The 26165-nt window shown below is 39.9% G+C and overlaps 1 protein-coding gene across 1 annotated transcript in view; it reads left to right on the forward strand.

The window, feature by feature from the left end:
* Nucleotides 1–26165, forward strand: part of npr2 (natriuretic peptide receptor 2) — a 55974-nt gene that overhangs the window by 8494 nt on the left and 21315 nt on the right. Inside the window, exons 2-8 of the mRNA XM_058617813.1 lie at nucleotides 2008–2189; nucleotides 6006–6119; nucleotides 6388–6523; nucleotides 10468–10562; nucleotides 15512–15647; nucleotides 17671–17755; nucleotides 24828–24948. Coding sequence (XP_058473796.1) covers nucleotides 2008–2189; nucleotides 6006–6119; nucleotides 6388–6523; nucleotides 10468–10562; nucleotides 15512–15647; nucleotides 17671–17755; nucleotides 24828–24948 — 869 coding nt within the window. The remainder of the gene's footprint in view (nucleotides 1–2007; nucleotides 2190–6005; nucleotides 6120–6387; nucleotides 6524–10467; nucleotides 10563–15511; nucleotides 15648–17670; nucleotides 17756–24827; nucleotides 24949–26165) is intronic.

Raw genomic sequence — 26165 nt, forward strand, 5'->3', positions numbered from 1 at the left:
ACACTTTACACACTAAACACTGTTCTTGATTGATTTGCTGCTTGTGTTCACGTTCACCGTCGTTATTAAAAACACTCCGTTGTTATTTGTTTACGTTTCATCTCGTCTGAGGTTCTCACCTGTTTTCCATCAGTTCCCGGGGTCTCCACTTCCACCCCCTTTATTTTCATTCAAACATCTGCTGCAGACGAATAATAAAGTGCGTCAAAGCACCACGTTTATTAGAAGCAGACATCGCACGTGCTTAAAAGTATCAACACCAGTGTGAAAATGGTGAAAACTCTGGTTTTAATCGACATAAGTTGACCCATCAGGATCAATTTGACTCAGTAAATTTGCACATGAACACGTTTTACCTCAAAGTAAAAGAAATGTTCAACTCAGCGACGTCACAGATTAATCTTATCTGTGATAAGCTTTCCGGCTCGTTCACGGATGTTGTGAAAGTGGACGCAGGTCGCAGCTGAGCTTTAAAGCTTCAACACTGAGCCCACTGACGGGAAATATGAGGATATTTACAAAAAAAGGGTTAGAGGTCAAGCCTCCCCCACCTCCTCCAGACCAGCGGCGGGGCCTGACGTGTCTGTGCCGGCTGCAGATGCTGATCTGGCTCCGGCCTCACATCTGCTGCTGAATCACCTCCTGTTTTGAGTTTGATCAAAGTCATCAAACACGAGTCTCTGAGTCTCCTGGTGACTGACAAAACATTTACTCGCTGTGTGACGACAACATCATGACCAAAATTTGCCATATCTGTGTCGTTTTGAGCTGGTAAATGAATCACAAGCATCATTTTTTATAACCTATGGACCGACGGTGGCTCAGCGGTGGAGCGAGTCGTCTTTTAACTTGAAGGTTATGGGTTTAGTTCCCGGTTCTGCTACATGCTGATGAGCTCCAAACTAGGAATCGTTTGGTCCATAAAATGTCAGAAAATGTTGATCAGTGTTTCTCAAACCTAGAAAGGACAACGTTCTCAAATATCTTGTTTTTGTACAAAAACCAATATCTATTCTGTTTGAATGATTTCTTTGTTACATGGAGCGAAGAAACCAGAAAAAAAAAAACTCAAACCGATTCATTAAGATTCTCAAAACAGTTGTCGATTCATTTAGTAATCGATTGATAATTGAGTAATTGTTTCAGCCCTAGTGCAAAACACTTAATCCCATGTTGCTCATGACGGCTGTGTGATAGAAAATGTGCTGTATGAATGAATGAATGGGTGAATGGCAAAAACTGTAGTGTCAAGCAGTGTCAGGCAGTGTCAGGCAGTGTCAGGCGGTCATCAAGACCATACGCAAAGATATTTTACTTCAAAGTTTGGGAAAATAGGGATCTACAAATAACCTCCTGCGATCCATTTGTGGGTCCCCGACCCAGTGTTTGGGAACCACTGCTTTCAAAGATACTTCAGGTTTTTCCAAAGCAAGGCAAGAGTCCAAAAATATACACCTCGAGAAATCGCGATTTCACCGTCACTGTGTCCATTTTTGAACCTGGAAACTCAGACATCGCCTGTATCCGGGCTCCTATTGGACAAGAGCAGCTGTCACTCACACTAGTGTCCGCTTTGTCGTCCATTGAGACCAATAACTCTTTACTGACGGTAGAAATCAAGTGACTTTAAAGACTTCCCAAAGAAGCAACCAGCAGAGTCGCCCCCTGGTGGCCAACGTCTAGCCGATGCACGTCCGATTTTACTGAAAACATGTAAAAACAGTTGTTAGCCACTTAACTTAAGGCTTAAGTTAACTTAACTTAAGGCTCACAACAAGTGTTTGCTATTTTAAGTTATATTTTCAGTTCTTTATCTCATGGTTAGACAAACTCTGACTAACTAACTTACTAAAAATAGACTGAAGAAAGAATTTTGAGAGAACACAGATTTCTCAGGACCGGACTCGTCGTCAGTCATAGCAAAAACAATACGACGGTTTGACCTTGAGTGAGTATTTTTGTACAGAAAAATAAACACGTGGTGTGTTGTTGTTCTTCTCTCTGCAGTCATTTACATCTGCGGTCCTCTGGAGACGTTCCTCAACATCATGAAACTGTTCCAGTCTGAGATCCCGGACCCAGAGAACTACGCCATCTTTTATCTGGACGTGTTCGCCGAGAGCCTGGCTGATCGCAAACCGTGGCAGAACGCCGACTCCAACTGGGCGGATCCCATCAAGGTCTTTAAGGTAAACAGTGTGTGTGTGTGTGTGTGTGTGAGGACAGTTGAAATGGTCTGATGATTTCAGGTCATTACTCTGGATGATGAGCTGCGGTCGTGTTCACATTCTGTGTATCGTACACAGTACAGTTGACTGTGGACCGTCACAGTTTTATCCGTTCCCTAATTTGGAGGCCAAACCAAAAAAACCACCATCTGGCAGCGGAGAGAAAGAAGAAGAATGTTTGTTTGTGTTCATGGAACCTCTGAGTTCCCATAATAATCCCATCAGACACAAACTCCAGGAAACTCTGCAAATAAGTGACGTCAACAAACCTTCAATATTTTTTTTTTTTATGTTATCTGGCTTGATTTAACGTTGCATTGGCTGCCAGAAAAACCTTTGGAGCTTTTTCATGTTACAGTTGTAGCACGAGTGTCGTCACTGGAAGAGTCACGAGTGCGACGTCCGACACAAGAATCAAGGCCAACAATGCTGAACTGTAGATTAGTTAAAAAGACTTAAAAATCCTTTAAAAACATGACGTTAATCTCCAACATTTAGCAAAGGAAATGTCTAAAATCTCGATATTTAGGAGAAATTGAGGAGAATTTCCCAGATTAAATTCTTCTTTGTCGTCGTCATTTGATACGACGACTCCCGCTTAGTAAACGTAATGTTGGTGTCAGGAAATGTGTATTTTGGCTAAACCTTTTTAGCTAACTTCCTGTTAGCAGGGAGGGTGTGTGTGTGTGTGTGTGTGTGTGTGTGTGTGAGACTGTTGCACTCCAGTTGTACTTAGCGGTAATAAATTCCCACTAACGAGTCCGAAGTTGTGTTTTGTCAAACTCTACTTGCCAGAAGTCACAAATCAAAATGGCTGCTGTGAGTGTAAAGCTGTAGTTTTATGCTAGGTGTTTTATGCTAGCTCTTCTGTCTTCTTTATTGTTGTTGTTGTTGTTGTTGTACACACAATACACTTGTGTATTTCTACGCTGTTTTAATGTAATAAACATGTACTGAACTACATTAGCGTGCTAGTTGTGGACTTATGACGTCATCAGTGGGGAAATTCTTACCAAAAATTGAACGCGAACATAGTTTGGTCATCACCACCTAATCAAAACTTACAGATAAACGCACGCCAATGAAACCATAACCTTCTTAATTATGTTTAACTAATCCTAACCCTAAGTACTTAAGGGTTAACCCTAACCCTACCACCAGTTGGTGGTGAGTACAATAATAAATAACAAAAATAAAAATAAAATAAATCAGTGCACAATGATAATCTTTTCCAATGGGTGTTCTCATTTACTGGTGCAGTGAATGACATATGGTATTTTTCTGCTTTAGTCCCTTCAACCGCTTCCAGAGTGACGTTCTTGCATGACATTAATGAATTAGAGCATGTGTGTTTTTCCCAGGAAGCAGTTTGGCCTCAGAAATCAGTGCGACTGAGACGCATGTGTCGCCCGTCTAATTTATCTCCTTAAATCACTCTGGCCTCTCCACATTCACTGCTCACAGAGGTTTTTTTTTAAACCAAAGCAGCTGCCTGAATACAAATGTTGCATCATGACAAACTGATTATGGCAGTTTTTGCTCCAAGTCTTTCAAAGGTAGAGAAGCTACTGGTCTACTGCTGCCTCGTGTGGTCAGTTTGTGTCACTGATGGAAATCTGAACGGAGAATAAGCAACGGCCTCCTGTTCTGCTGTGACGTAAAAATGCTGATTTTCTCTGTGGACTTTGGTGCAGCAGAGTGAGTTGTTAATAAAAAATCAACACCAGCTTGAATCTACAATATTTTGAGACTTGTTTTGTCACTTCATCTCACCATAAGACGGCCTTTTCCAACCGGAAACTGAAATTTGCGACATTTTAAAAAAACACTTTCTTCCCAAAGTCCATTGGGAAAATCAGTGATTTTACATCACAGCACACAAGAGTTGTCGATCCACTGCACCGTCACTGCTGCCTCCATCACTCAGTTCAAAAGTGTTATTCTGTGACTTCTGTGTTTCAATTCCTTTATTTTGGATTTGCTTAAATGACACAAACTCACCAAATGAGGCAGTTGTAAATCAGCAACCCCTGTGTTCATGTGAGCTAAAACCGTTGATTTTCTCTATGGACTTTGGTGCAGGGAGTAAGTGGTTTTCAAAGTGTCACAAACTGTAGTTTCCTGTTGTAAAAGGTTGTCTAATGGATAGATTAAGTGGCAAAAACAACGTTTAAAATATCGTGTTGTAGATTTTATCAACCGTTCACTCTCCTTCACCAAAGTACATTTTCTGAGGTGAACCTTTTGTAAAGTGGCTAAAATCATTCTTTCTTGCTGTCTCTGTTGACATGCAGCCTGCTCTAGAGGCTAGGGGGCGCTCACAGCACAGTCAGCTCTGACGATGCGTAATTATCTCATGTAACTACCACTTTAGAGGCGATTTAATGTTGTTCCTGTACGCTTATTTTTTTTCTCCCACACAAACAAATGTCTTGTTTAATTACAATTAATTAATGCATTATTGTTTTGCTTTAACAAAAAAAAACCCCAAAGAAAACAGATTCAATTATCCTGCAGAAGTGTTTGTGTCATAATATTTACGACTCTTCACTGGGGATGGATTTGAAGATCAGAGATTTTACATGATCTCTTTATCTGCTTTGTATTAAACCGTTTCTTCTTAAACTGAACCTTGGAAAAAAATTGGCTCCCATTTCGTTGATGTTGCAAGGTGTTAATTTGTCTGCGAGTCGTACCAGGACTCATTAAAGCATAATACGCTTCTTCTTTGAACATGTTTTTTATGTTTGTGCATGAAAAACGACCTGGAGATTTTCCAGTGTAGAGACATAGAGAGAGAGAGAGAGAGAGAGAGAGAGGGAGATTACACAGTTAAATGTTTGAAAGTGTGACAGCAGCAGCAGCAGCAGCAGGAATATCAACAGAATATTAACACAGCAGGTCAGTTGTTTAGCCGACCGTTCACATCTCTGTCCAAACATGGCTGTTTGTGTGGGGAATGGATTTCCTAATCCAGCTGTCGTGATAAACATATGGTTTTGATTTGAACTCATTTAAGCTGCATTTCATTTTAAATTGACACTTCTTGGGTTTAAGGACTTTAAACATTGGCTAATAGACACTTTATAGTAATGAGTAAAAGATGGACTGTAATAATTTGTACGTAATTCAATCCATAAACGTGTTATAATGTCATGTTTAGTCCGATATAAACAAACAAATATACCCAATATTCTGGGTTATTTTGATTAATATTACAGGTTAGCAAGAGATTCTGAGCATTAGCATTGTTGGCCTTATGTGGCTAATGGACACTTTATATTAATGAGTAAAAGGCAGGACTGTAATAATTTGTACATAATTGGATGCTTGTAAGTGTTATAGTCTTGTTTAGTGTGAAATAAACAACAGAAACTATTGTATTGTATCTGATATTCCTGATTATTTGATTAGTTGTACAGGTTAGCAAGAGATTAGGAGCATTAGCATTGTTGGTTATGTGGTTCTGTGGCTAATGTACACTTTATATTAATGAGTAAACGTAGGACTGTAATAATTTGTACGTAACTGGATGCTTGAAAGTATTATAATGTCATTATTAATCTGAAATAGACAAAAAACAAAACAAATGTACCCAATATTCTGGGTTATTTGATCAATATAACAGGTTAGCAAGAGATTCTGAGCATTAGCATTGTTGGGTATATGGTTCTGAACAAACTTAGGAAGGTAATCATTTCTACGTAATTCAACGTTTTTAAACCATAAGAGTGTTTAATGTCATGTTTAAAATGTCTTCATCTGTGTCTCCTCCAGTCCGTGATGGTGATCACATACCGGCCTCCTGATAATCCCGAGTACAAAGTCTTCCAGAAGAGACTTCACGCCAGAGCTCAGAGGGATTTCGGAGTGCATTTGGAACCATCACTGGTAAGACGTTTGCACATGCAATGACCTCTTTAATATTTCACAATTCACGTATTCTGTGCAGGAACACGTCCACTGTGACAATAATGAGAGCAATCAACACCTTTATGTCTGCTTTCATTTCAGCCATTAAGCGTTTCACTAAGAGCAAATGAGACTCTATTTATCTTCTCTTTTTCTTCTTCTCTGAGAGTCATCATCATAAATGTATCTCTCCTTCAAAATGTTCCATCAATCAAAACCTGAAAACCGTTGCATAATATCCTCACAGATGGACTTCATCGCCGGCAGCTTCTATGATGGTTTCGTGTTGTACGCCAAGGCCTTGGAGGAGACACTGGCGGAGGGCGGAGCCCAGAACGACGGCATAAACATCACGATGAGGACGCAGAACCGACGACTCTGGGGTGAGAGAACATCTGGAACATACACACATGTATCGGGACACCTGACCATTAACAGCTTCCAATCTTCTTGGACGAGAAGGTCTGGCTCACAATCTCTGTTCAAAGTTAACCCCAAAGGTGCTCGACAGGGTTAAGGGTCAGGGTTCTTTGTAGGTCAGTCATGTTCCATGGGGAACCATGTCTTCAGAGTCCTTGCTTTGTCCACTGGGACACAGTAATGTTGCAATAGAACCTTCCTTTAAACTGTTGTCCCAAAGTTTGGAAGTTTGGAAGTTTGTCCAACATGTCTTGGTCTTCTGAAGCGTTAAGGAGATCAGAGGCCGAGAGACCAAAGCCTGATTGAAACGCCTAAAAGATAAAGTATCTCTGATGAATTTTCCTGGTTTCAAATGCTGTTGCATTAATAATAATCACCATATTATAAATGAAATGTGCCACCACCTAAAGCCACAGCTGCCCTAAATTAACAGCATTGATAATTATTCAAAATCATGTTTTATCTGAATACACCGGTATGTAGAAGCTCTTTAGCCAAAGTTAAATTATTATTGCTATCCAGGAACTTTTTAATTTACTGTTTACAAAAAACCCCAGAAAAAATAGTAAAGCACATTATTATTTCTTGATTAAAACGACAAATTATAGTTATTTACCTGCATTACTGAAGAGAAAAATTGTTTTTTACATATTAAAAGGGGATTTTATTTGGTTAGAAACACGTTTTTGAAAGTTCTAAAATATTTATTTTTATATTTATTTAATAAAAATATATATAGTTTTCTCATTTTTATGGCACGTGGTCTAATACATTTGTTAAAAAGCACTGTATGTATATATTGATTAAAAAATTCATGAACAACAGAATTATATTTAAAAAAAAGTCACTTAATAACACTTCTTTAATTTAAATGGTAATTATTTGTTATTGTGCAGAATTTGACCACATTTATAGTCAATTTCACACGTAAATATCCTTCATTTAACATTAAGAAGCTGAAATGAAAGGTAATAATAAAAAGTGTATACTTATATAAGATCATGTAATGCAGATTATAAACAGTAGATTATATTTTATTTTACAGTGTATTTACAATTTATTGTCACTCTCAAACATTTCATGAGTCCAGAGACACAACCTGTGTTCAGCTTTATATCTAATTTATATCTAATTTATTGGGATATAGACTCAGTTTTGGGCAGTTAATGTCTGACTAATGCTATTTTCACCACTTCACTTACACTCTGTGTGTGTGTGTGCAAAAATATTAACTCCATGCTGATTAATGTAAGTGTGGATGCTGAAAACGGTCATTAGTCAGAGAACAAAGCTCTCCAGTGAAGCATGTTGTCAGATAAGTGAGTGATGTCAGAAAGCAGCGTTTAACCCTCAAAAACAAAAATGTGATTAAACACATGGCGCTCCGCCGACACGATGATAATTACAGTGTCATCGAACAATTATCACACAACTCTCCAGTTAATGGTGTCTGATGCTCACACACGTCTGTGTTTACACTGCTGTCTGTCGCAAGGAAGGAGAACAAAGGTGTTTTTGTTGCCTCAGTTTAAAAAGAGGAGGATTATTATTGTTGGGAAAATAAAAGGAAAAATAGATCCTGTGTTTACTGGAAGCTAAAGTCTGTGTCGCTTTGTAAACGCTTCACTCCCCCACACCAAAGTCCAGAAAATCAGTGATTTTACACCAACACACACACTGCTGCCTCCATTAGTGTGTGCACATGTGTTATATTGTCAATTTATTTGTTAGGTTTCACCAAAGTGACACAAACCGACTAAATGTGGAAGTAGTCGAGCCGCAGCTCCTGTGTTTATGTCAGCTAAAAATGCAGATTTTCTCTGGACTTTGGTGTGAGTGTGTGAGTGAGAAAGTGAGTTTTACAAAGTTTAGTTTCCAGTCGGGAAAGATTGTGGAACTGTGAGATAAATATGGCAAACATATCCTTAGGTGAGTCTTTTGTGAAGTGGCTAAAATACAATTTCGGTGTACACCTAGCATAAAACTACAGATTTAGAGTCACGGCAGCCATTTTGATTTGTGAACTCTAGCAAGCAGAGTTTGAAAAAACGTAACTTCTGACTCGTTACGTACAACGTGTGCAATGACCTCACACACACACACACACACACACACACACACACACACACCAAAACCCTCACTGCTAACAGGAAGTTAGCTAAAGGTTTAGCCAAAATACATATTTCCTGACAACAACGGTACGTTTACTAACGTTTCTGTGTAGAAACGGCCGTTCATTCGCGACACAAACACACAAACACACAAACTAGTGACTTGTAAAGCAGTTGTTTTGGGTGTAACTGAATCATTAGAATCAGTTGATTTAAAAAGATTTATTGCCAGAATCATTCAGTACTTCCTGCATGACCGGAGCACAGACTCCGTCTGTCACTGAACTGAACGTGGACGTGATTGCTGTCCCTAAATACACCAGGCTCCTCTGTTAAATATTGACATTTTAGACATTTGCTTTGTTAAATGTTGGAGATTACGTTTGTTTTTAATGCAGGAATCCTGAGGTTCATTTCAATACCTTTCTAAGACTTTTTCAAGACCTTCTCAAAGTATTTTTAGACCTTATCGCCATTTCAAGCTGTAATCAGCAACACAACACAAACAGTTTTAGTTTTAGTTTGCAATTAAATCTATAGAGCACAACCATACAAAGGAACTCATAAGCTGGGTTTGGGTTAAAGTAGCGACAGACAGCTGCTTCTGCTCTCTGCTGACAGCGTTGATGCCCATGGACACTTATCTTCTTTCTGCAATATAAACAAAGGCCCCCGGTTGTTCTGAGCAACAGGTTTCAGCCATTGCTGAAATTCAGGGATCTCTAACCAGGAGTCCGCAAACTTACATTTTCCCATCTCTGGCCATTTTGGAGTTTATTTTGTGCGATTTCGGATATTATTTTGCGGCAGGAGGAGGAGCCTGTTCGCTGTCGCAAGATGCGTAACGTCTTGTGTACGCGCGCTGCCCTGAGCTGATCTTGCAGGGCGAGCATGTCTGCGCGTCGTAGTTTTTAACAAACGCGGGGAGGAAAATAAATACAATCATGCATACTTTTTGCAGTCAAACTATATGGACAAAATTTAATACCTCATGAAATCGCCATTAAGACTTTTTAATACTTTTAAAGGGCCTTAATTTTCCTGAAATAAAATTTATCAACTTTAAATAGTTTTTAAGACCCCGCGGACACCCTGTTAAAGGATTTTTAAGTCTTTTTTTGATGGACAGTTTGGCATTAGCTTTGATTCTTGTGTCGGACGTCACACTCGTGACTCTACAGTGACGACACTCTGTGACCAATCAGTGGCCGTCGGCAGTCTGTCGACGTCACATGTTTGTATGAGCTCAGCTTGTTTTGAACCTCGTCAGAGCAGGTACTTAAAAAATCCACCAGGTACCAGGTTCTCTCACTGATGGAAAAGCACAAGAAAAACCCAGTAGAGTAGAGCTGAGTCGCGCTAGAACTGTATAATGGAAAAACCTGAATTGTCCCTTTAACGGCTGCTAATGGAGTTCTCGACGACATAGAAGAACTCAGGACACGTATCTTGTGCTAATGTTTTAAAAATGGTGGCCCTTTCAGGACTCGCTTTCATCATTTTCTCTGTTTTGAATGAATTTATTAGAAAGTGCAGTTTGTGTGCGTGCAAAGACAAAGAAACGTCCTGAGTGAATGTGATGCTCTGATCCTGTGTCTGAACATCTTGAACCAGTCTGGAACAAAGTCAAACACTGTCTTTTGCAAAAAAGAAATGTCTGTTTGTCATTAATACACAAAGTGAAGAGACGACGAATCCACAGTTCACGATGATGCAACGCGTACGACAGAGAAAAACACCTGAATCAAAGGACTTCATATATGACGTTTAAAGACGTGCTATTGTTTAAATTCCAGGAGTGACGGGACTCGTGACCACGGATCACAAAAACGCCCGGGACATTGACGTCAACCTGTGGGCGATGACTGACCAGGAGACGGGGGAGTACGGGGTGAGTCATGTGTTCACTGTTGGATGTGGGGCTTCTCTCAGGTACTAACAGTTCCTGTGTTCTAGTTGTACTCAGAGGTTGTAATGTCCCAGTTAGGAGTGAGTGGGAGGTTTGAACTGGAGCGCCCCCTGCAGATGTAACGCTGAGTCATTGTGGTCTGCCCCAAACATTTATGTTTTATTTGAGCTTTTCTGTCCTCTTTACAAACTGGTGTTTGTAGACATGTTACTGTGGTGTTTTCATGTAAACACCATGTAATGTGATTATCAAATGGACACAATTTGCTTTGCTACTTAGCAAACCTAGCTATAATGCTAATATTACCCATTACTACACTTGTGAAGGACTTGGAGTTATGTGGACGTGTTGCTATGGTGTAATTATGTATGAAATATCATGTAAAGTTTTGACCAAATGGACAAAATTAGCTTTGCTGGTTAGCAAACCTAGCTATAATGCTAAGATTAACCACTGTATAACTAAACTTGAAAATGTAAATGTTTCGGGACTATTCTTAATTCCTGCTGGATTTCTACGGTGTGTTGAGTTTAGAGGAGCAGCAGCTTCAAGATGCGTTCAAGGAACATCTTTAATTTCCTTTGAATTTTAAAATATCATGAATAGTCACAGTAAGTGATCAGCTTTTTATAATCCATCAAATAATCGAACAATCAAAACAAATTTAAACGATAATAGACTTACAGAGACATGTTTATGAGTAGTATACTCAATGTTTGTAATCAGCAACACAATGCAACACAATGTACTAAATGTTTTTAAACTGTACGCTGTCTTACTTTGCTTTTCGGGTTTTCTCGTCAGTCCCCCGTCACCAGATCCCATTGACAAAAACACTGATTTTAATCTCACAGTGATTTTATCTGCTGTTCCTTCCATTCATGTAATTAGACCATCTGGGTTTTTAAAATGCTGTTTATTTGTGTGTGGTTTCTGAGAGAACACGAGTTACAAGCATGTTAGCGCTCATAACTGTGGTTATGATTACATAAGAGTTAATAACACGTTAACTCTTTTTTGTCGTTGACTCCTCGGGGGATTTTTATTGATAAGCACGTGGAGTCGTTTTTTCAAGCCATTTAATTATGAAAATGAGTACACACACACACACTTCTGTGTGTCTGTAATTGTTTTAACGGGAAATTAATTGAAATTGTTTTGGGGGCGTAATTAGTGAGTTTTAAAGCCTTTAAAGGGGTTTGTTTGGCTCATCATTACTGTTTGAGATGATAATATTCTGCAGTCCTGACGTCTCTAATGATACGATGGATAAAAACCTCAAATTCTTCACTCACAGTCCGGTGAAAATATTTGTGTACGTTCTGCTCTGTGAACGCAGTGAACCGCTCCACTGTAGAAGAAGAAGAAGAAGAAGAAGAAGAAGAAGAAGAGTTTGCTTTACAACATTTGATTTCCATGCATGGCGTTTCCCCCGGAGAGTCTGTCAGCGTGACTTCCTGCTCGCATTAATCCTCATGTTTTTAATTGGTCGATTCTTATGGCCGATTGGCTTCATGTCGCCATGCAGCTGCCTGCTTGAGAAAAACGTCCCAGGAAGGTTTCAGCTTTCAGTGAAGGATGAATGTGATGCTGTGTTTCATGTTATTTGTAACCCGACACAGAACATGTGACAGCAAAGCTGCGACATCTGGGCTTCTACTATCAAAACAGGATATTTGTCAGTCAGATTAACTCTGTTTAATGTTCTTTCTATTGTAAAATGATCCCATTTAAAGATAAACAATCACTTTTCTTTAGTTTAAAGATGTGATCTTTTATTTCTAATGTCCAGGAAGATTTGTTTTAGGACTTTTCTTTATGTTTATGTCTGTGATACATTTGTGCTGAGTCATTTTAAAGACATGATTCTCCAGCTGTGTCACAAGTATTGTTCTCCCAGACATGACTAAGCTAAAATAGTTTTGCTGACGTTTATTTACATTTTTTGCAGTCTGTGCAGAGTGAAGCGTGAGACAACGTCTCCCACAGCTCACGAAAAACGACATAAAAAAACCAGTCTAACGATGCACAATCAATTACGGCTACATTATGTACACAAACGTTGTTTTTGTATTTATCAGAAACACAATTCTGTGGTATCCTAAGATAGTAGAGTAGTCGTGTTTGATGTTAGCAGCTATGGTAACCAGGTGCTATGGCATTAGTGTTTGATGTTAGCAGCTACGGTAGCCAGATGCTATGGCATTTGTGTTTGATGTTAGCAGCTACGGTAGCCAGATGCTATGGCATTAGTGTTTGATGTTAGCAGCTACGGTAGCCAGGTGCTATGGCATTAGTGTTTGATGTTAGCAGCTACGGTAGCCAGGTGCTATGGCATTTGTGTTTGATGTTAGCAGCTACGGTAGCCAGGTGCTATGGCATTAGTGTTTGATGTTAGCAGCTACGGTAGCCAGGTGCTATGGCATTAGTGTTTGATGTTAGCAGCTACGGTAGCCAGATGCTATGGCATTAGTATTTGATGTTAGCAGCTACGGTAGCCAGGTGCTATGGCATTAGTGTTTGATGTTAGCAGCTACTGTAGCCAGGTGCTATGGCATTGGTGTTTGACGTTTGCAGCTACTGTAGCCAGGTGCTATGGCATTGGTGTTTGACGTTTGCAGCTACTGTAGCCAGGTGCTATGGCATTGGTGTTTGACGTTAGCAGCTACTGTAGCCAGGTGCTATGGCATTAGTGTTTGATGTTAGCAGCTATGGTAGCCAGGTGCTATGGCATTAGTGTTTGATGTTAGCAGCTACGGTAGCCAGGTGCTATGGCATTAGTGTTTGATGTTAGCAGCTACGGTAGCCAGATGCTATGGCATTTGTGTTTGATGTTAGCAGCTACGGTAGCCAGGTGCTATGGCATTAGTGTTTGATGTTAGCAGCTACGGTAGCCAGGTGCTATGGCATTAGTGTTTGATGTTAGCAGCTACGGTAGCCAGATGCTATGGCATTAGTATTTGATGTTAGCAGCTACGGTAGCCAGGTGCTATGGCATTAGTGTTTGATGTTAGCAGCTACTGTAGCCAGGTGCTATGGCATTGGTGTTTGACGTTTGCAGCTACTGTAGCCAGGTGCTATGGCATTGTTGTTTGACGTTAGCAGCTACTGTAGCCAGGTGCTATGGCATTAGTGTTTGATGTTAGCAGCTATGGTAGCCAGGTGCTATGGCATTAGTGTTTGATGTTAGCAGCTACGGTAGCCAGGTGCTATGGCATTAGTGTTTGATGTTAGCAGCTACGGTAGCCAGATGCTATGGCATTTGTGTTTGATGTTAGCAGCTACGGTAGCCAGGTGCTATGGCATTAGTGTTTGATGTTAGCAGCTACGGTAGCCAGGTGCTATGGCATTAGTGTTTGATGTTAGCAGCTACGGTAGCCAGATGCTATGGCATTAGTATTTGATGTTAGCAGCTACGGTAGCCAGGTGCTATGGCATTAGTGTTTGATGTTAGCAGCTACTGTAGCCAGGTGCTATGGCATTGGTGTTTGACGTTTGCAGCTACTGTAGCCAGGTGCTATGGCATTGGTGTTTGACGTTTGCAGCTACTGTAGCCAGGTGCTATGGCATTGGTGTTTGACGTTAGCAGCTACTGTAGCCAGGTGCTATGGCATTAGTGTTTGATGTTAGCAGCTATGGTAGCCAGGTGCTATGGCATTAGTGTTTGATGTTAGCAGCTACGGTAGCAAGGTGCTATGGCATTAGTGTTTGATGTTAGCAGCTACGGTAGCCAGATGCTATGACATTAGTGTTTGATGTTAGCAGCTACAGTACCTGCTAACATCTAACATTCCCCCACCTGGCACCTTTGCTAACGTCAAACACCAATGCCATGGCATCTGGCTACAGTAGCTGCTAACATCAAACACTAATGCCATAGCCCCCGGCTACCGTAGCTGCCAGCTAGCTGTTGTGAGTGGTAGATAGAATCTTGTTTTTTCCTGCAAAGTAGATGTTTTTATCTATTTTATGCCTGTAAACTGACTTTTTTGTGTCAAATTGTTGGTATTCCCCTTTAATGCACAAGCAGACAGTGATACATGACCCAAATGAAGAACTGAGAGAAAAATAAACCAACAAAAGGACGTTCTTATATCTGCTCCCCACAGAAACACACAAACCAGTGATTGTGTATGTGTGTGTGTCAGAGTGGAAAATGATTGTCGCATTTAACATTTTACTTTTTAAACCTAATTTTTAAACACTTAGCGACTCTTTTTTTCTTCGAAAGTGGTCAGCTTCACATTTCCCTGTGAGGTGAGATATTTTTATCCCTTTACAGGCACTTAAACCTTAATTTAAAAAAAATAATAATAATAAAGCAGCTCTCATTAAACAGCACAGGACAGTGGCTCCTTTCATTAAAAGCAGGGTTAATAAAGAAGTCGTTATCGAATACTGTGCACTCCTAAGTGTTTTTCTCGGTATGTGCCGTAAAAAAACGCCCCTGCTCGTCGCCTGAAGGATATTCCGAGTAAAGATTTTTATTCTGGCGGCAGCAGAGAGAAGCAGAGTAAACACAACCCACGTCCAAAAATACTAGATTCTATTTCAGACGGTGCGGCGTCTGCGCCGCTCACCGTCACATTCTGCGCTGTTGTGATGACCCTCTGTGGGGGTGAAGGGCCTCCAGGTTTCAGCAGAGAGGAGGAGGAGGAGGAGGAGGAGGACACACAACACACGGGTGAAAACATGAAAACTCTGCCGGGTCACAAACACACAAACGCCAGAGTCGTGTTTCACAGCGGGAACCACAGATGCTGCTCGTTAAAGCTCTCCCCGTCAAAATAAAGCGCACATGACGCCGGTTCCTCTACTGCTCCCTGATTAGCTCATGTGTTTTTGTTTTTTTTAAAAACTGTGAAATATGAGAATGTAAGCGTTAAAGAAAATACTCATTTTTTCTATCCTTAATTCCTCTGTGTCCGCAGCTCGTTGCGTACTACAACGGCACCAACAAGGAGATCATCTGGTCGCAGACAGAGAGGATCCACTGGCCCAGCGGGGGTCCACCACTGGACAACCCTCCCTGTGTCTTCTCCAAGGACGACCCCTCCTGCAACGATGGTATTTCCTCTGCTCTGTTACGTCCTCTTCTCTCATTCTACTATTCCACGACAGAGAAGCTCCTTTTCTGTTTGAAAAGTTTTACATAAACTACTAACTGTAGGTGCTAGTAGCCAGTCTTGACGTTAGCAGCTCCTGCTAAAGTCAAACAATAACACCACAGCATTTGGCTAATGTAGGTGTGAATTCTTCACAGCAAGGATAGCTGAAATAGCTGCTAGTAGTTAAACACCAGTTCTACAGTATCTGGCTTCAGTGGCTGCTAATGTCAAATGCTAATGCCATTGTGTCTGATTACTGTAGCTGCTAATGTCATAGCATCCCGCTAACATCACTTATAGCTAGCTGCTGTGAGGTTTGTGATAAAAAATATGGCTGCACCCTACTGGTGAAAAAGGGAACTACAACTATTTTAGTTTAACAGTTTAGTATGAAGTTTGACTGTTGTGCTAAATCAAGATTAAAACATAAAAATGAACCGCAGCCATATTTTCAGTGCTTTATTTGCACTTATCCACTTTATCTCTCCACGCCCTGTCGTATTTTAATGTTGATGCTGTTTTGACAATTATACTTCCTTTTTTTAAAAAGGAAATTTATTTATATTTAATCTCATTTCTTTGCGTCAATGAGGCGTGAAAAAAAAAGCAACATTTCCAAGTCTAACATTTGCTGGAGTGATGATGGGAGTGAAAGATAAGTGCTGCAGCTGCTCTCTGGTGTATGAACGAGTATGAGTGACACTTTCCAAAGGGAAATGATGAACTGTGGAGGAAAATCACTGCAATTATAAATGTATTCTGGCAGGAAGAGACGATCACAAGGAGACGGGCAGTAAATCTGACCGGGTCCCAAAAAAATCTACAGCCAAAATAATTCACACAGACACACAGAGCCTGGACTTCTTCTTTCTTCCAGCCCCAAGGACAGTGAATGCTCCATTTTCTTCTCCCCCCCCCCCCCCCCCCTCTCTCTCTCTCTTTACAGAAACATATTGTCGGCTGACATTTTCCCACCATGTGTTGACACAAAACGCACAATAATATACATCTTAGAAATCTTAGAAAAAGTGCCACTTATATCGATCACACAGTCATTCAATATCATAACAATTTCAAAAAGAGACCTGGATCAACCCAGAAAAGAGTGTGGACTCATGGTTCTGAGCAGGAAGAGAAAGAGTTTCTTCTACAAACTTGTAGAATGAATAACAGCAGCTGTTGAGAACCTGCTCGAATGTATTATGATAGAAATTGTAATGGAAAAACAGAGAAATAAATAAATACAACAGAAACTGATCTACAGTTTGGCATTGTTGGCTTTGATTCACGACTCTTCCAGTCTGTTTATGTCACCATTAGACCGCTGTTTCCAACACTAAACTGAAGTTTTTACTCTCCCACACCAAACTCCATAGAGAAAATCCGTGTTTTTAGCTCTCTGCTGCCTCGTGTGGTCACGTTGTGTCACTGAGGTCAATCAAAACGAAGCTTTTCAGACACAGAAAGTCATAGAATAAGACATTTGAATTTACTGATGGAGGCAGCAATGGATCACCAACTCCTGTGTGCTGTGACATTAAAATCCCAGATTTTCTGTATTTTCTGTCGGTGCAGGAGAGTGAGAGGTTTACAAAGACACACAAACTTCAGTTTCCAGGTGAAATATGTCGTCTCACAGTGAGACAAAGCACCAAAATGGGGCAGTATGTGTTTCATTTTCTTTGTTGAAAGTCATCGGCTTTTGCATTGATGAGTGCAGAAGTGGCTCTTTAAGCGATATATCCGTCGCATTTCCACCGATATCTCGCATTTTTTTTCGTCCAAACAACGCCAAATTTGGCACTGCACACCGCCGTGACCTGAGTGAAGCAGCTGTCAAATGTGAAGCCTGTTAAGTTATGGGTTGATCAGACAGATGGTCGTTCCCTGAATTAATAGAGCGATGTTCCTCCGTGTTTCCTTTGATTAAAGGATAATTAGTTAGTATTATTAGATAATAATAAAACGCTCCCTGTTTCCAGATCATCTGCCGGTGCTGGGTATCGTCGCTGTGGGCTCCGGCTTGGCGCTCATCATCTTCGGGATCTCCAGTTTCCTCATATACAGGTGAGTTGCTGAGGCTTTGTGTGTCTGTTGCTGCTTTTAGCTCAAACAGCAAAACTTTCTTTTCAAGTTTCTCTGACTAAAAGAGAGAGAGGGTGAGTGAGTGAGTGAGGGAGGGAGGGATGTATTTGAAGAAGGATTTATGGGTCGTGCTGCTGTAGGTGCCAGTGTGGTATTTACACGATTGTTGCCACAGAAACGGCTCAGCAGGTGACGGCGTTAAAGCAGCGGTGAAGTGTGTTTAAGCTGCCAAGTGAGCTCATTTACTGGCCCCAGAGAAGCCAGACTGCTGCTCTCATTTAATGTTCATTAGTGTGTTCATTACGTTTATTTTCTTTGCCCGGGATTAAAGCTAAACGGTCCGACTCTTTAAAATTCCAATTCTCACGCCGCTCGTGTCAACTGGAAAACATCAGTCAAGGTGATTGGTGTGCTGCTCTCAAAGGGACTGCGTGTTTGTTTGTTTGTTTGTTTGTTTGTGTGCTCGCTCGCTTGCTCGCTGGGTTGTCATAAGTGTTTTGGCTCATGGATCCAGTGAGAACAGCACAAACATGACTGATTTTCAAACTAAAAACAAAAACCTGGACTCTCGCTCTGCTCTTTAGTTTGCTTCTAAATTGTACAAATGAAAGATGAAAACATCTGCTACTGTGGTAACAGTGTTTTTAATGTGACGCTAATCTTTCTCAGATCAAGGCCATGTTTTCCTGTTTCTCTCACATTAATCAGACAAATTCTGTTGTTTTTTTGGCCCTGTTTCTCCATAGCTTGGGACAAATTTAGAGCAGTCAGATTAGGCCTGCAATTTATAGTTATTTTTTATCTTGATTCATTTTCTTCATCAATTTGATCAGGAATTTGATCCATGAAATGTCAGAAAAACATAAAAATGTCTAGAAACCATCAAATACTTGATGGTTCAACTACAAAAAACTTTTGTTTCTCATCTAAGAGGCTGTGAAACGTTGAAATAAAGTGATATTAGTAACAATTGTTTTTAAGATTTTGGTAGCTGAGCCTTTCGTTAAGAGGCTTAAATCTGTCTCAATTTAAAAAGGAAATCCTGACTCTCCTTTTAATATCCACCATGTTTATTTACATAGGTTTGAAATGAAATAATCAAGCCGAACCGATACTTGGTATCAGTATTGGTATTGGTATTGGTATTGGTATTGGACCAATACTGGCTAAAATCACTAGATAGAAAAAGAAAATATGAACTCAGCTTAGAAAAGTAAAAACTACAGTATTGCACATGGTTGTGATATTAGGCATCAATACTGAGCTATCACTCAAATGAACTGTAATGTTTTTCTATTTTATAGCTCTGTTCTGGGGCTTTGGCCGATAAAATTTAATTTAAAACAGATTTAATTTTACGAACACACTCAGCATGCATGTGCACCTCATTTTTAATTATCAATATTAGATTAAGTCTGTTTTAATTACACGAGTAATTATATGGGAGAAGAAAAAAATCACTTTTCTAAAGGTTTGTCTTCGTCTTAACGTTTTTTTTTTCCCTTTTAATTGAGTCGACTTAACAGAAGATTGTTTTACAGTGTTGACAGCTCTGACTAACACAATCACACTGGTAATCTGATTACTTTTCCAATACTGACTATTATTAACACACACAAGTGTTAATCACCAGCCAATCACAGTGGATTTTGATCAGAAGAACAGTGGAGGAAAGACGACGGAGCGGCTGTCCACCCGAGGTAAATCCCCCCCACTTTAACCTCCACCATTTCATCTTCTCTTCACATCAAATAACTCACAGATTATTACAACATGTAGATTATGTCTATTGATTCTTAAAAAACATTAATTATCCCCCCCTTTATTTCCCAGCTGGCAGTGCAGCCTGGTCTCCTGACCAGCTAGTTTTCCTGGACTTTTGGCCGGTAAGTTTTACAGAAATATGCTCCACTTTTCTCTTTTTTAAAAAAAATAAATAAATCCAAAGGGATCCAAGTAAAACATTTGGTGGCAACAAGGATCTATTTCTGTCCCAACAGGGAAAACTCTGTGATGCATTTTTGCTCCTGACTCTCTGCCCTCGTCAGACGATGTTTAGATTCCACCGTTTGCATCAATGGCAGTTTTATATTTAAGCGCGAGGCCGTTTCTCACACACAACACTCACATGTTGCACATGTTTTATTAGACTTTGAGTCGACTTCTCGCTCTCCAAGGCCACGCGGCTGCAAACGTTTAACAGGGAAAAAAGGAAAATGTAGATTTTTTTCCTCTATAATTTATAGCTAACATTTGTGTTGCTAGCTAGCATAGATAGATAGATAGATAGATGAAAGAAAGAAAAAAAACTGTTGTGTGTTAGCTAGCATAGTTGTTAGCTAGCGAAGAAACAAAACTGGTGTATTTCTGTTAGCTAGTTAACGTTTGTATTGCTAGCGTTGATAGATCGATAGAGAGAGAGAGAGAGAGAGAGCACCAAACTGGGGGATTTGTGTTAGCTAGTTAATGTATGGCTAACATAGACAGACAGACAGACATTCAGTAGCATAAACTCCCAAATAGCAGCAAATGTTTTACTTTATTCACAAAAAAGCCGATGTTTAGATTCCACCGTTTGCATCAATGGCAGTTTTATATTTAAGCGCGAGGCCGTTTCTCTCACACAACACTCACATGTTGCACATGTTTTATTAGAGTTTGAGTCGACTTCTCGCTCTCCAAGGCCACGCGGCTGCAAACGTTTAAGAGAAAAAAAGAAGAAAAAAAGCATAGAAATGTGGATTTTTCCTTCTTCTCCTCTGTGACAGCTCCGTTTGATAGCGAAGGCTAACAAATTGCTTCCTGTTTTGGCAGACAGCAGTCACTGATGGACAGGGAGGGAGACAGCAGGGCTATTTTACAGCCGTCCTGACGATCAAGCAGCTGCTGAAAGGCCTCCATGTTCAGCACTTGACCTACAAAAACACCACTAAACCTTTAAAACACTTTGGAGTTTTGTCACTGTGACTTTGTTTTTCTAGATCCTCAGATCAAACTGCCAATACGCTTTTTTTAATCAAGTATATGACAGATGAATTTATTTTTGAATAAGAAAATATAGTAAATGCTCTATTAATTACACTGAAAAAGCAAATGGAAAAAATAAATACTTTAATTGGGAACCTGAATTAAGTTAAGTTAATTTACTTAGTTTACTTTAGCTTGGATTAACTCAATTAATTAGTCACCAATTTCTTAAATATGTTGACTTTAGTTCAGTCAAACTAAAGTCAACTATTTGTTTATTAACTTTGGTTTGGATTGATCATTTTGTGTGTTACCAATTGAAGTATTTTTTTATCTTTTTTCCAGTGTATATATTTGCTGCTGATTATGTATTTTTTTATAAGAAATTATTTTAATACTCAGATTAACTCAACATATTTTGGGGGCATATTTTTGTTATATATTTGTTTCACGAGGCAGAACAAGCTATTTAATCTGTGGTGAAACAAAAAAAAGTCCCAACCTGTGAAATTGATGTTGTATTTTTGTATAACAAATGGGTGGAGGGTTAGATATTTTACTGTGATCGATTCTTGTATAACACAGAGAGGTACACAACGTTGAATAAATAAATAAATAAACCTGTGTGTTGAGTCTGTGTCGTTGTGTGGTTACGTGGTGAAAAATCATTTAAAGTGAAATGTTCACTGTGAACCTGTGAACGACTCACTGACGTGGATTGAACAAAGGAGAAAACATGACACAAAACATGAGCCCTTCAAAAAGAAATGTGCAATTTTCAACTGACATGGGTTGAAAATAGTTTGATTTTACCTTTAAAATAAAATATTGAAGAGATAACGTGACAAAATAATAGTGTTGGAAAGTGGGATATTACTGTTACTTTTGTGTTGCTAGCTTAGGTAGATAGATAGATAGATAGATAGATAGATAGATAGATACATACATACATACATACATAAATAGATAGATAGATAGATAGATAGATACATACATACATACATAAATAGATAGATAGATAGATAGATAGATAGATAGATTAAAGAAAGAAACGGTAAGAGAGAAAGAAAACAAAACTGTTAGCTAGTTAACTGTGTGTTGCAAGCTAGTATAGATAGATAGCAGCAACATGTTTTAGTTTATTAACAGATCAATGAACTAAAAATTATAAATGTGATATAAGAGGTGTGAGTAAACTGAACCATGTGGATGCTTAATGTGCAGCAGCAGAAGTAGTAGTAACAGCAGTAGTAGTAGTAACATCAGCAGTAATAGCAGCAGCAGTAACAGCAGCAGTAGTAGTAACAGCAGCAGCAGTAGTAGTAGTAACAGCAGCAGCAGTAACAGCAGCAGTAGTAGTAACAGCAGCAGCAGTAACAGCAGCAGTAGTAGTAGAACAGCAGCAGCAGTAGTAACAGCAGCAGTAATAGCAGCAGCAGTAACAGCAGCAGTAGTAACAGCAGCAGCAGTAACATCAGCAGTAGTAGTAACAGCAGCAGCAGCAACAGCAGCAGCAGTAGTAGTAGTAGTAACAGCAGCAGCAGTAGTAACAGCAGCAGCACTAAGAGCAGCAGCAGTAATAGCAGCAGCAGAAGTAACAGCAGCAGCAGTAGTAACAGCAGCAGCAGCAGTAGTAGTAACAGCAGCAGCAGTAATAGCAGCAGCAGCAGTAACAGTAGCAGCAGCAGTAACAGTAACAGCAGCAGTAACAGCAGCAGCAGTAGTAACAGTAACAACAGCAGCAGTAACAGTAACAGCAGCAGTAACAGCAGTAACAGTAACAGCAGCAGTAACAGCAGCAGCAGTAGTAACAGTAACAACAGCAGCAGTAACAGTAACAGCAGCAGTAACAGCAGCAGCAGCAGCAGCAGCAGCCGCCGCTCTGTTGTTTTAATAGCAGGGTTGGTCCTGCAAAGGTATTCACATGTGGGACTGATGAAACAATAGGCCCAGTGTGGAGCCCCACACTTTGGCCCTCTGGCTGCCAGAGGGTCTCCAAAACGAGGTTCTCTAAATAGAAAAATACCTTTTTGGGAGGAGGAGGGTGGGGGGGGGGTGGTGGTGGAACCAGGTTTAATGGTGTTTCCTGTTCTGAAAATGCACACACACACACACACACACACACACACACGGAGTGGAGTATTTGTAGCACACAAACAAACACAAACGAATCAGAGTCACGACAAAAAAAAAAAAAAAAAAAATGAGGTTAAGAAAATAAAGGAAACAGGTGACGTTTGAGAGCCGGAGAAAAAGACTTAAACCCGCGTACGCTGCAATAATTTCCTGCTGCCATCTGGAAGTGCTTTACACCTTTGAGATGGGGCTGGAATGTGTGCGCCCTGCTCGTGTTTCAAACACACAACGTAACTCAACAAAAAAACACTCTGTTTTCCGCTGCTAGTGATTTGGTTTCAGAAAATCATTTTCTTGTCATAATTTTATGGCTAAAACAAAAGTAGAACTCAGTTGATTTAAGAATGAAAATAGTCACAGGGTGTTTATTTTATCAGATTAATTAGCCGTGACCTATTTAAACTGCAGTTTGACCTACGTCAACAACAACGTACGTTTGAAAAGTGTAATTACGCCACCCTAGTAGAGATGTTAAAGCTGGGCCAGGCAACACGTGTTTGTCATTATGGAGCGATAATGCCCTCGTTATCTTTCCACATCGTGTAAATCAAATGATTTGACAGAGAGAATTAGAACTCTGCACCTCCTCTCGTCTGTTTTCAGCTTCAGCTTTTCAGGAAATGTGGAAAAACATGTTTTAACCACTTAACAATAGAAGAAATGTTGGATATCTTAAGAATATGTTCACTGCTTTATTTCACCATTAAAATGTTGTTGTTTTTTTGACTGGAAACAGAGAAAATCAGAGATTTTACTGGTCTACTGCTGCCTCGTGTGGTCACTTTGTGTCACTGACGTCTAAGCATTTAAACTTACTATTATCAACAACTCTGATGATTTTCTCTATGGGCTTTGGTATGGGGAGAAGAAGTGGCACAAATTGACTTCAGTTTCCTGTTAAAAAGGCCGTTAAACAGCAACAACAAGTAACAAATATCATCTTTATATGTTGTACACTTAAGTTAAGTTAAATTGTGTATATTCATGTTTATATTCATGTTTATCTATGCAACGTTTTAATGAGTGTTTTGTTACAACAAGGTGAGGACGTCTGAGTCAGTGTTTTTTTTTGTTTTTTTTCAAAACAAAGGTTGTGGGAGTGAACACTGATGTGGATTCTAATCTTTATCAGGGTCGTATTTTTTTTATTTATTTATTTTTATTTATTCTGCAGAACAAATAACTGCAGTGACTCATCAGAAAAGCTCTACAATATTTATTTAAAGTCAAACATTTACCTCAGATGCACAGAACTCTGTGTCTTAAAGGTAATGAGATGGGTTTTTAAGGTCAATTTTGAATTTTGAGCAACACTGTATTTACATGGGAGTTACTGATTAAACTGCACGAAGGTCTTTACTGTGAAAACCATGTTTGTGTGTTTGAAAGAAACAGCCCTTTGTCCCCGGCCTTTACAAATATTCACCTTTAAAAAACTCAAATGTTTCAGCCTTCGCCAAAGTTCAGTAAACAGCGTAGTTACGTCGCCGCAGTTAAAATGGAATTAAACACAAACACGCGTTAAGTGCATCAACACAGAGGTTTCTCAGGAAAAGATGGAGATTAAATGTAACTGAAGCAAACGCCACAATTAGCTGTTAGCATAAGTCTCCTCAAACTCTAATGACAGTGAATAACTGTTATGTTTAAATGATATACATTATATATGTTTATATTATAATATTCATCATGACATTTCACATGTTTTCATTTATACTCCATCATAAAAACATATATATGATGCAAAATAAACAGATTCATATCAAACAAATGAAGTCAATAATAACTGTAATTATAACACTAAACTAAAAATAATTGCTAGCATGTGGTGGGCTGCATGTGGGCCGCGGGCCGCAGGTTTAACACCTCTGTTTTAAACTGAACTGGAGATTGAGATTGTTGCTCTTCTGATTTCACCGTCCACACTGTTGTTGTTGTTGTTGTTTTCCAGGAAACTGAAGCTGGAGAAGGAGTTGGCCGGGATGTTGTGGAGGATTCGCTGGGAGGATCTTCAGTTCGAGAGTCCCAACAAGTATCACAAACGAGCCGGGAGTCGCCTCACCCTCTCACAGGTACGCACACGCTCACACTGGTGACAGATGTAAGAATATCTGGCTTATTTCTATCCTAGCTGTTTTTGCAGTGTAGGGACACAGACAGGGACACACATGTCTCCTGCCAACGTCCCTCAATCAAAGTCCCAGATCATGTCAGAGTGAGTTCATGTGAGAACACAACAGTTGTTGATCGACTGCTGCCTCGTCACTAAGTTCAAATGTGTCACTTTGTTCATTCTGGATTTGAAATCCTTTGTGCGACAGAGATATCGCTTAACGAGCCACTTCTGCACCTGGAAGCTGAAGTTTGTGTCTCTTTGTAAACCACTCACTCTCCCACACCAAAGCCCACAGAGAAAATCAGTGATTTTAACATCACAGCACACAGTTGATCCACTGCTGCCTCGTCACTAAGTTTAAATGTGTTATTGTTGTGACTTCATCTTTTGAAATCCTTTGTTCAGATTAACCTCAGTGACACAAAGTGACCACACGAGGCAGCAGAGGACCAGCAGCTCCTGTGTCCCCTCGAGATAAAATGACTGATTTCTCTGTGGACTTTGGTGCAGGAGAGTGACACAAACTTGAGTTTCCACTTATAAAAAGGTTGAGATTAACCAAGAATTGTGTTGTTAAGATATCGAAGACTTAGACAGATGTTGTTAAGTGGCTTAAAAGTTGTTTTTCTTTCACTACCTCGTAGGAAAAAAGCTTTGAAAACAGATTTTCACAATCGTTGGTTCACTGCCACAGTCGTGTAGTCCTGACCTCCATGAAGTGAGCGTGAACGTGTTAAAATGGCCGCCCGTGCTCGGAGCCCGTCACTGACGGATTAATGGATTAGTGACAGTGTCACTGTAAACACCACACTGTTGATATATGTCATTATTCTTTTTTTATAATCCCGAGCTCTGCGTCGCCGGCACAGCAGCCTCATGTGGGATTAACACGTCTCGTTGTGCTTCTGGCAGATTATACTGTTACTGGCGTGTGCCAGACAGGAAACACTCACACAGGACGATGACGATGATGATGATGATGATGATGATGAGGACACTGTTAAATTAGACCCACCAGGATTTGAGGAAAAGCTAATTGGTCACATCTGAAGTTTTCTGGTGTTTACACACTGCTGCTGCTGCTGCTGCTGCTGCTGTTGCTGCTGCTGCCGTTGCTGCTGCTGTTCATTGTTGCTGCTGTATTAAAATGCAGTGTGTGGTTTTTCTCAGAAG

The sequence above is a fragment of the Solea solea genome, chromosome 19 (genome assembly GCF_958295425.1).
Source record: "Solea solea chromosome 19, fSolSol10.1, whole genome shotgun sequence".
Lineage (NCBI taxonomy): Eukaryota > Metazoa > Chordata > Actinopteri > Pleuronectiformes > Soleidae > Solea > Solea solea.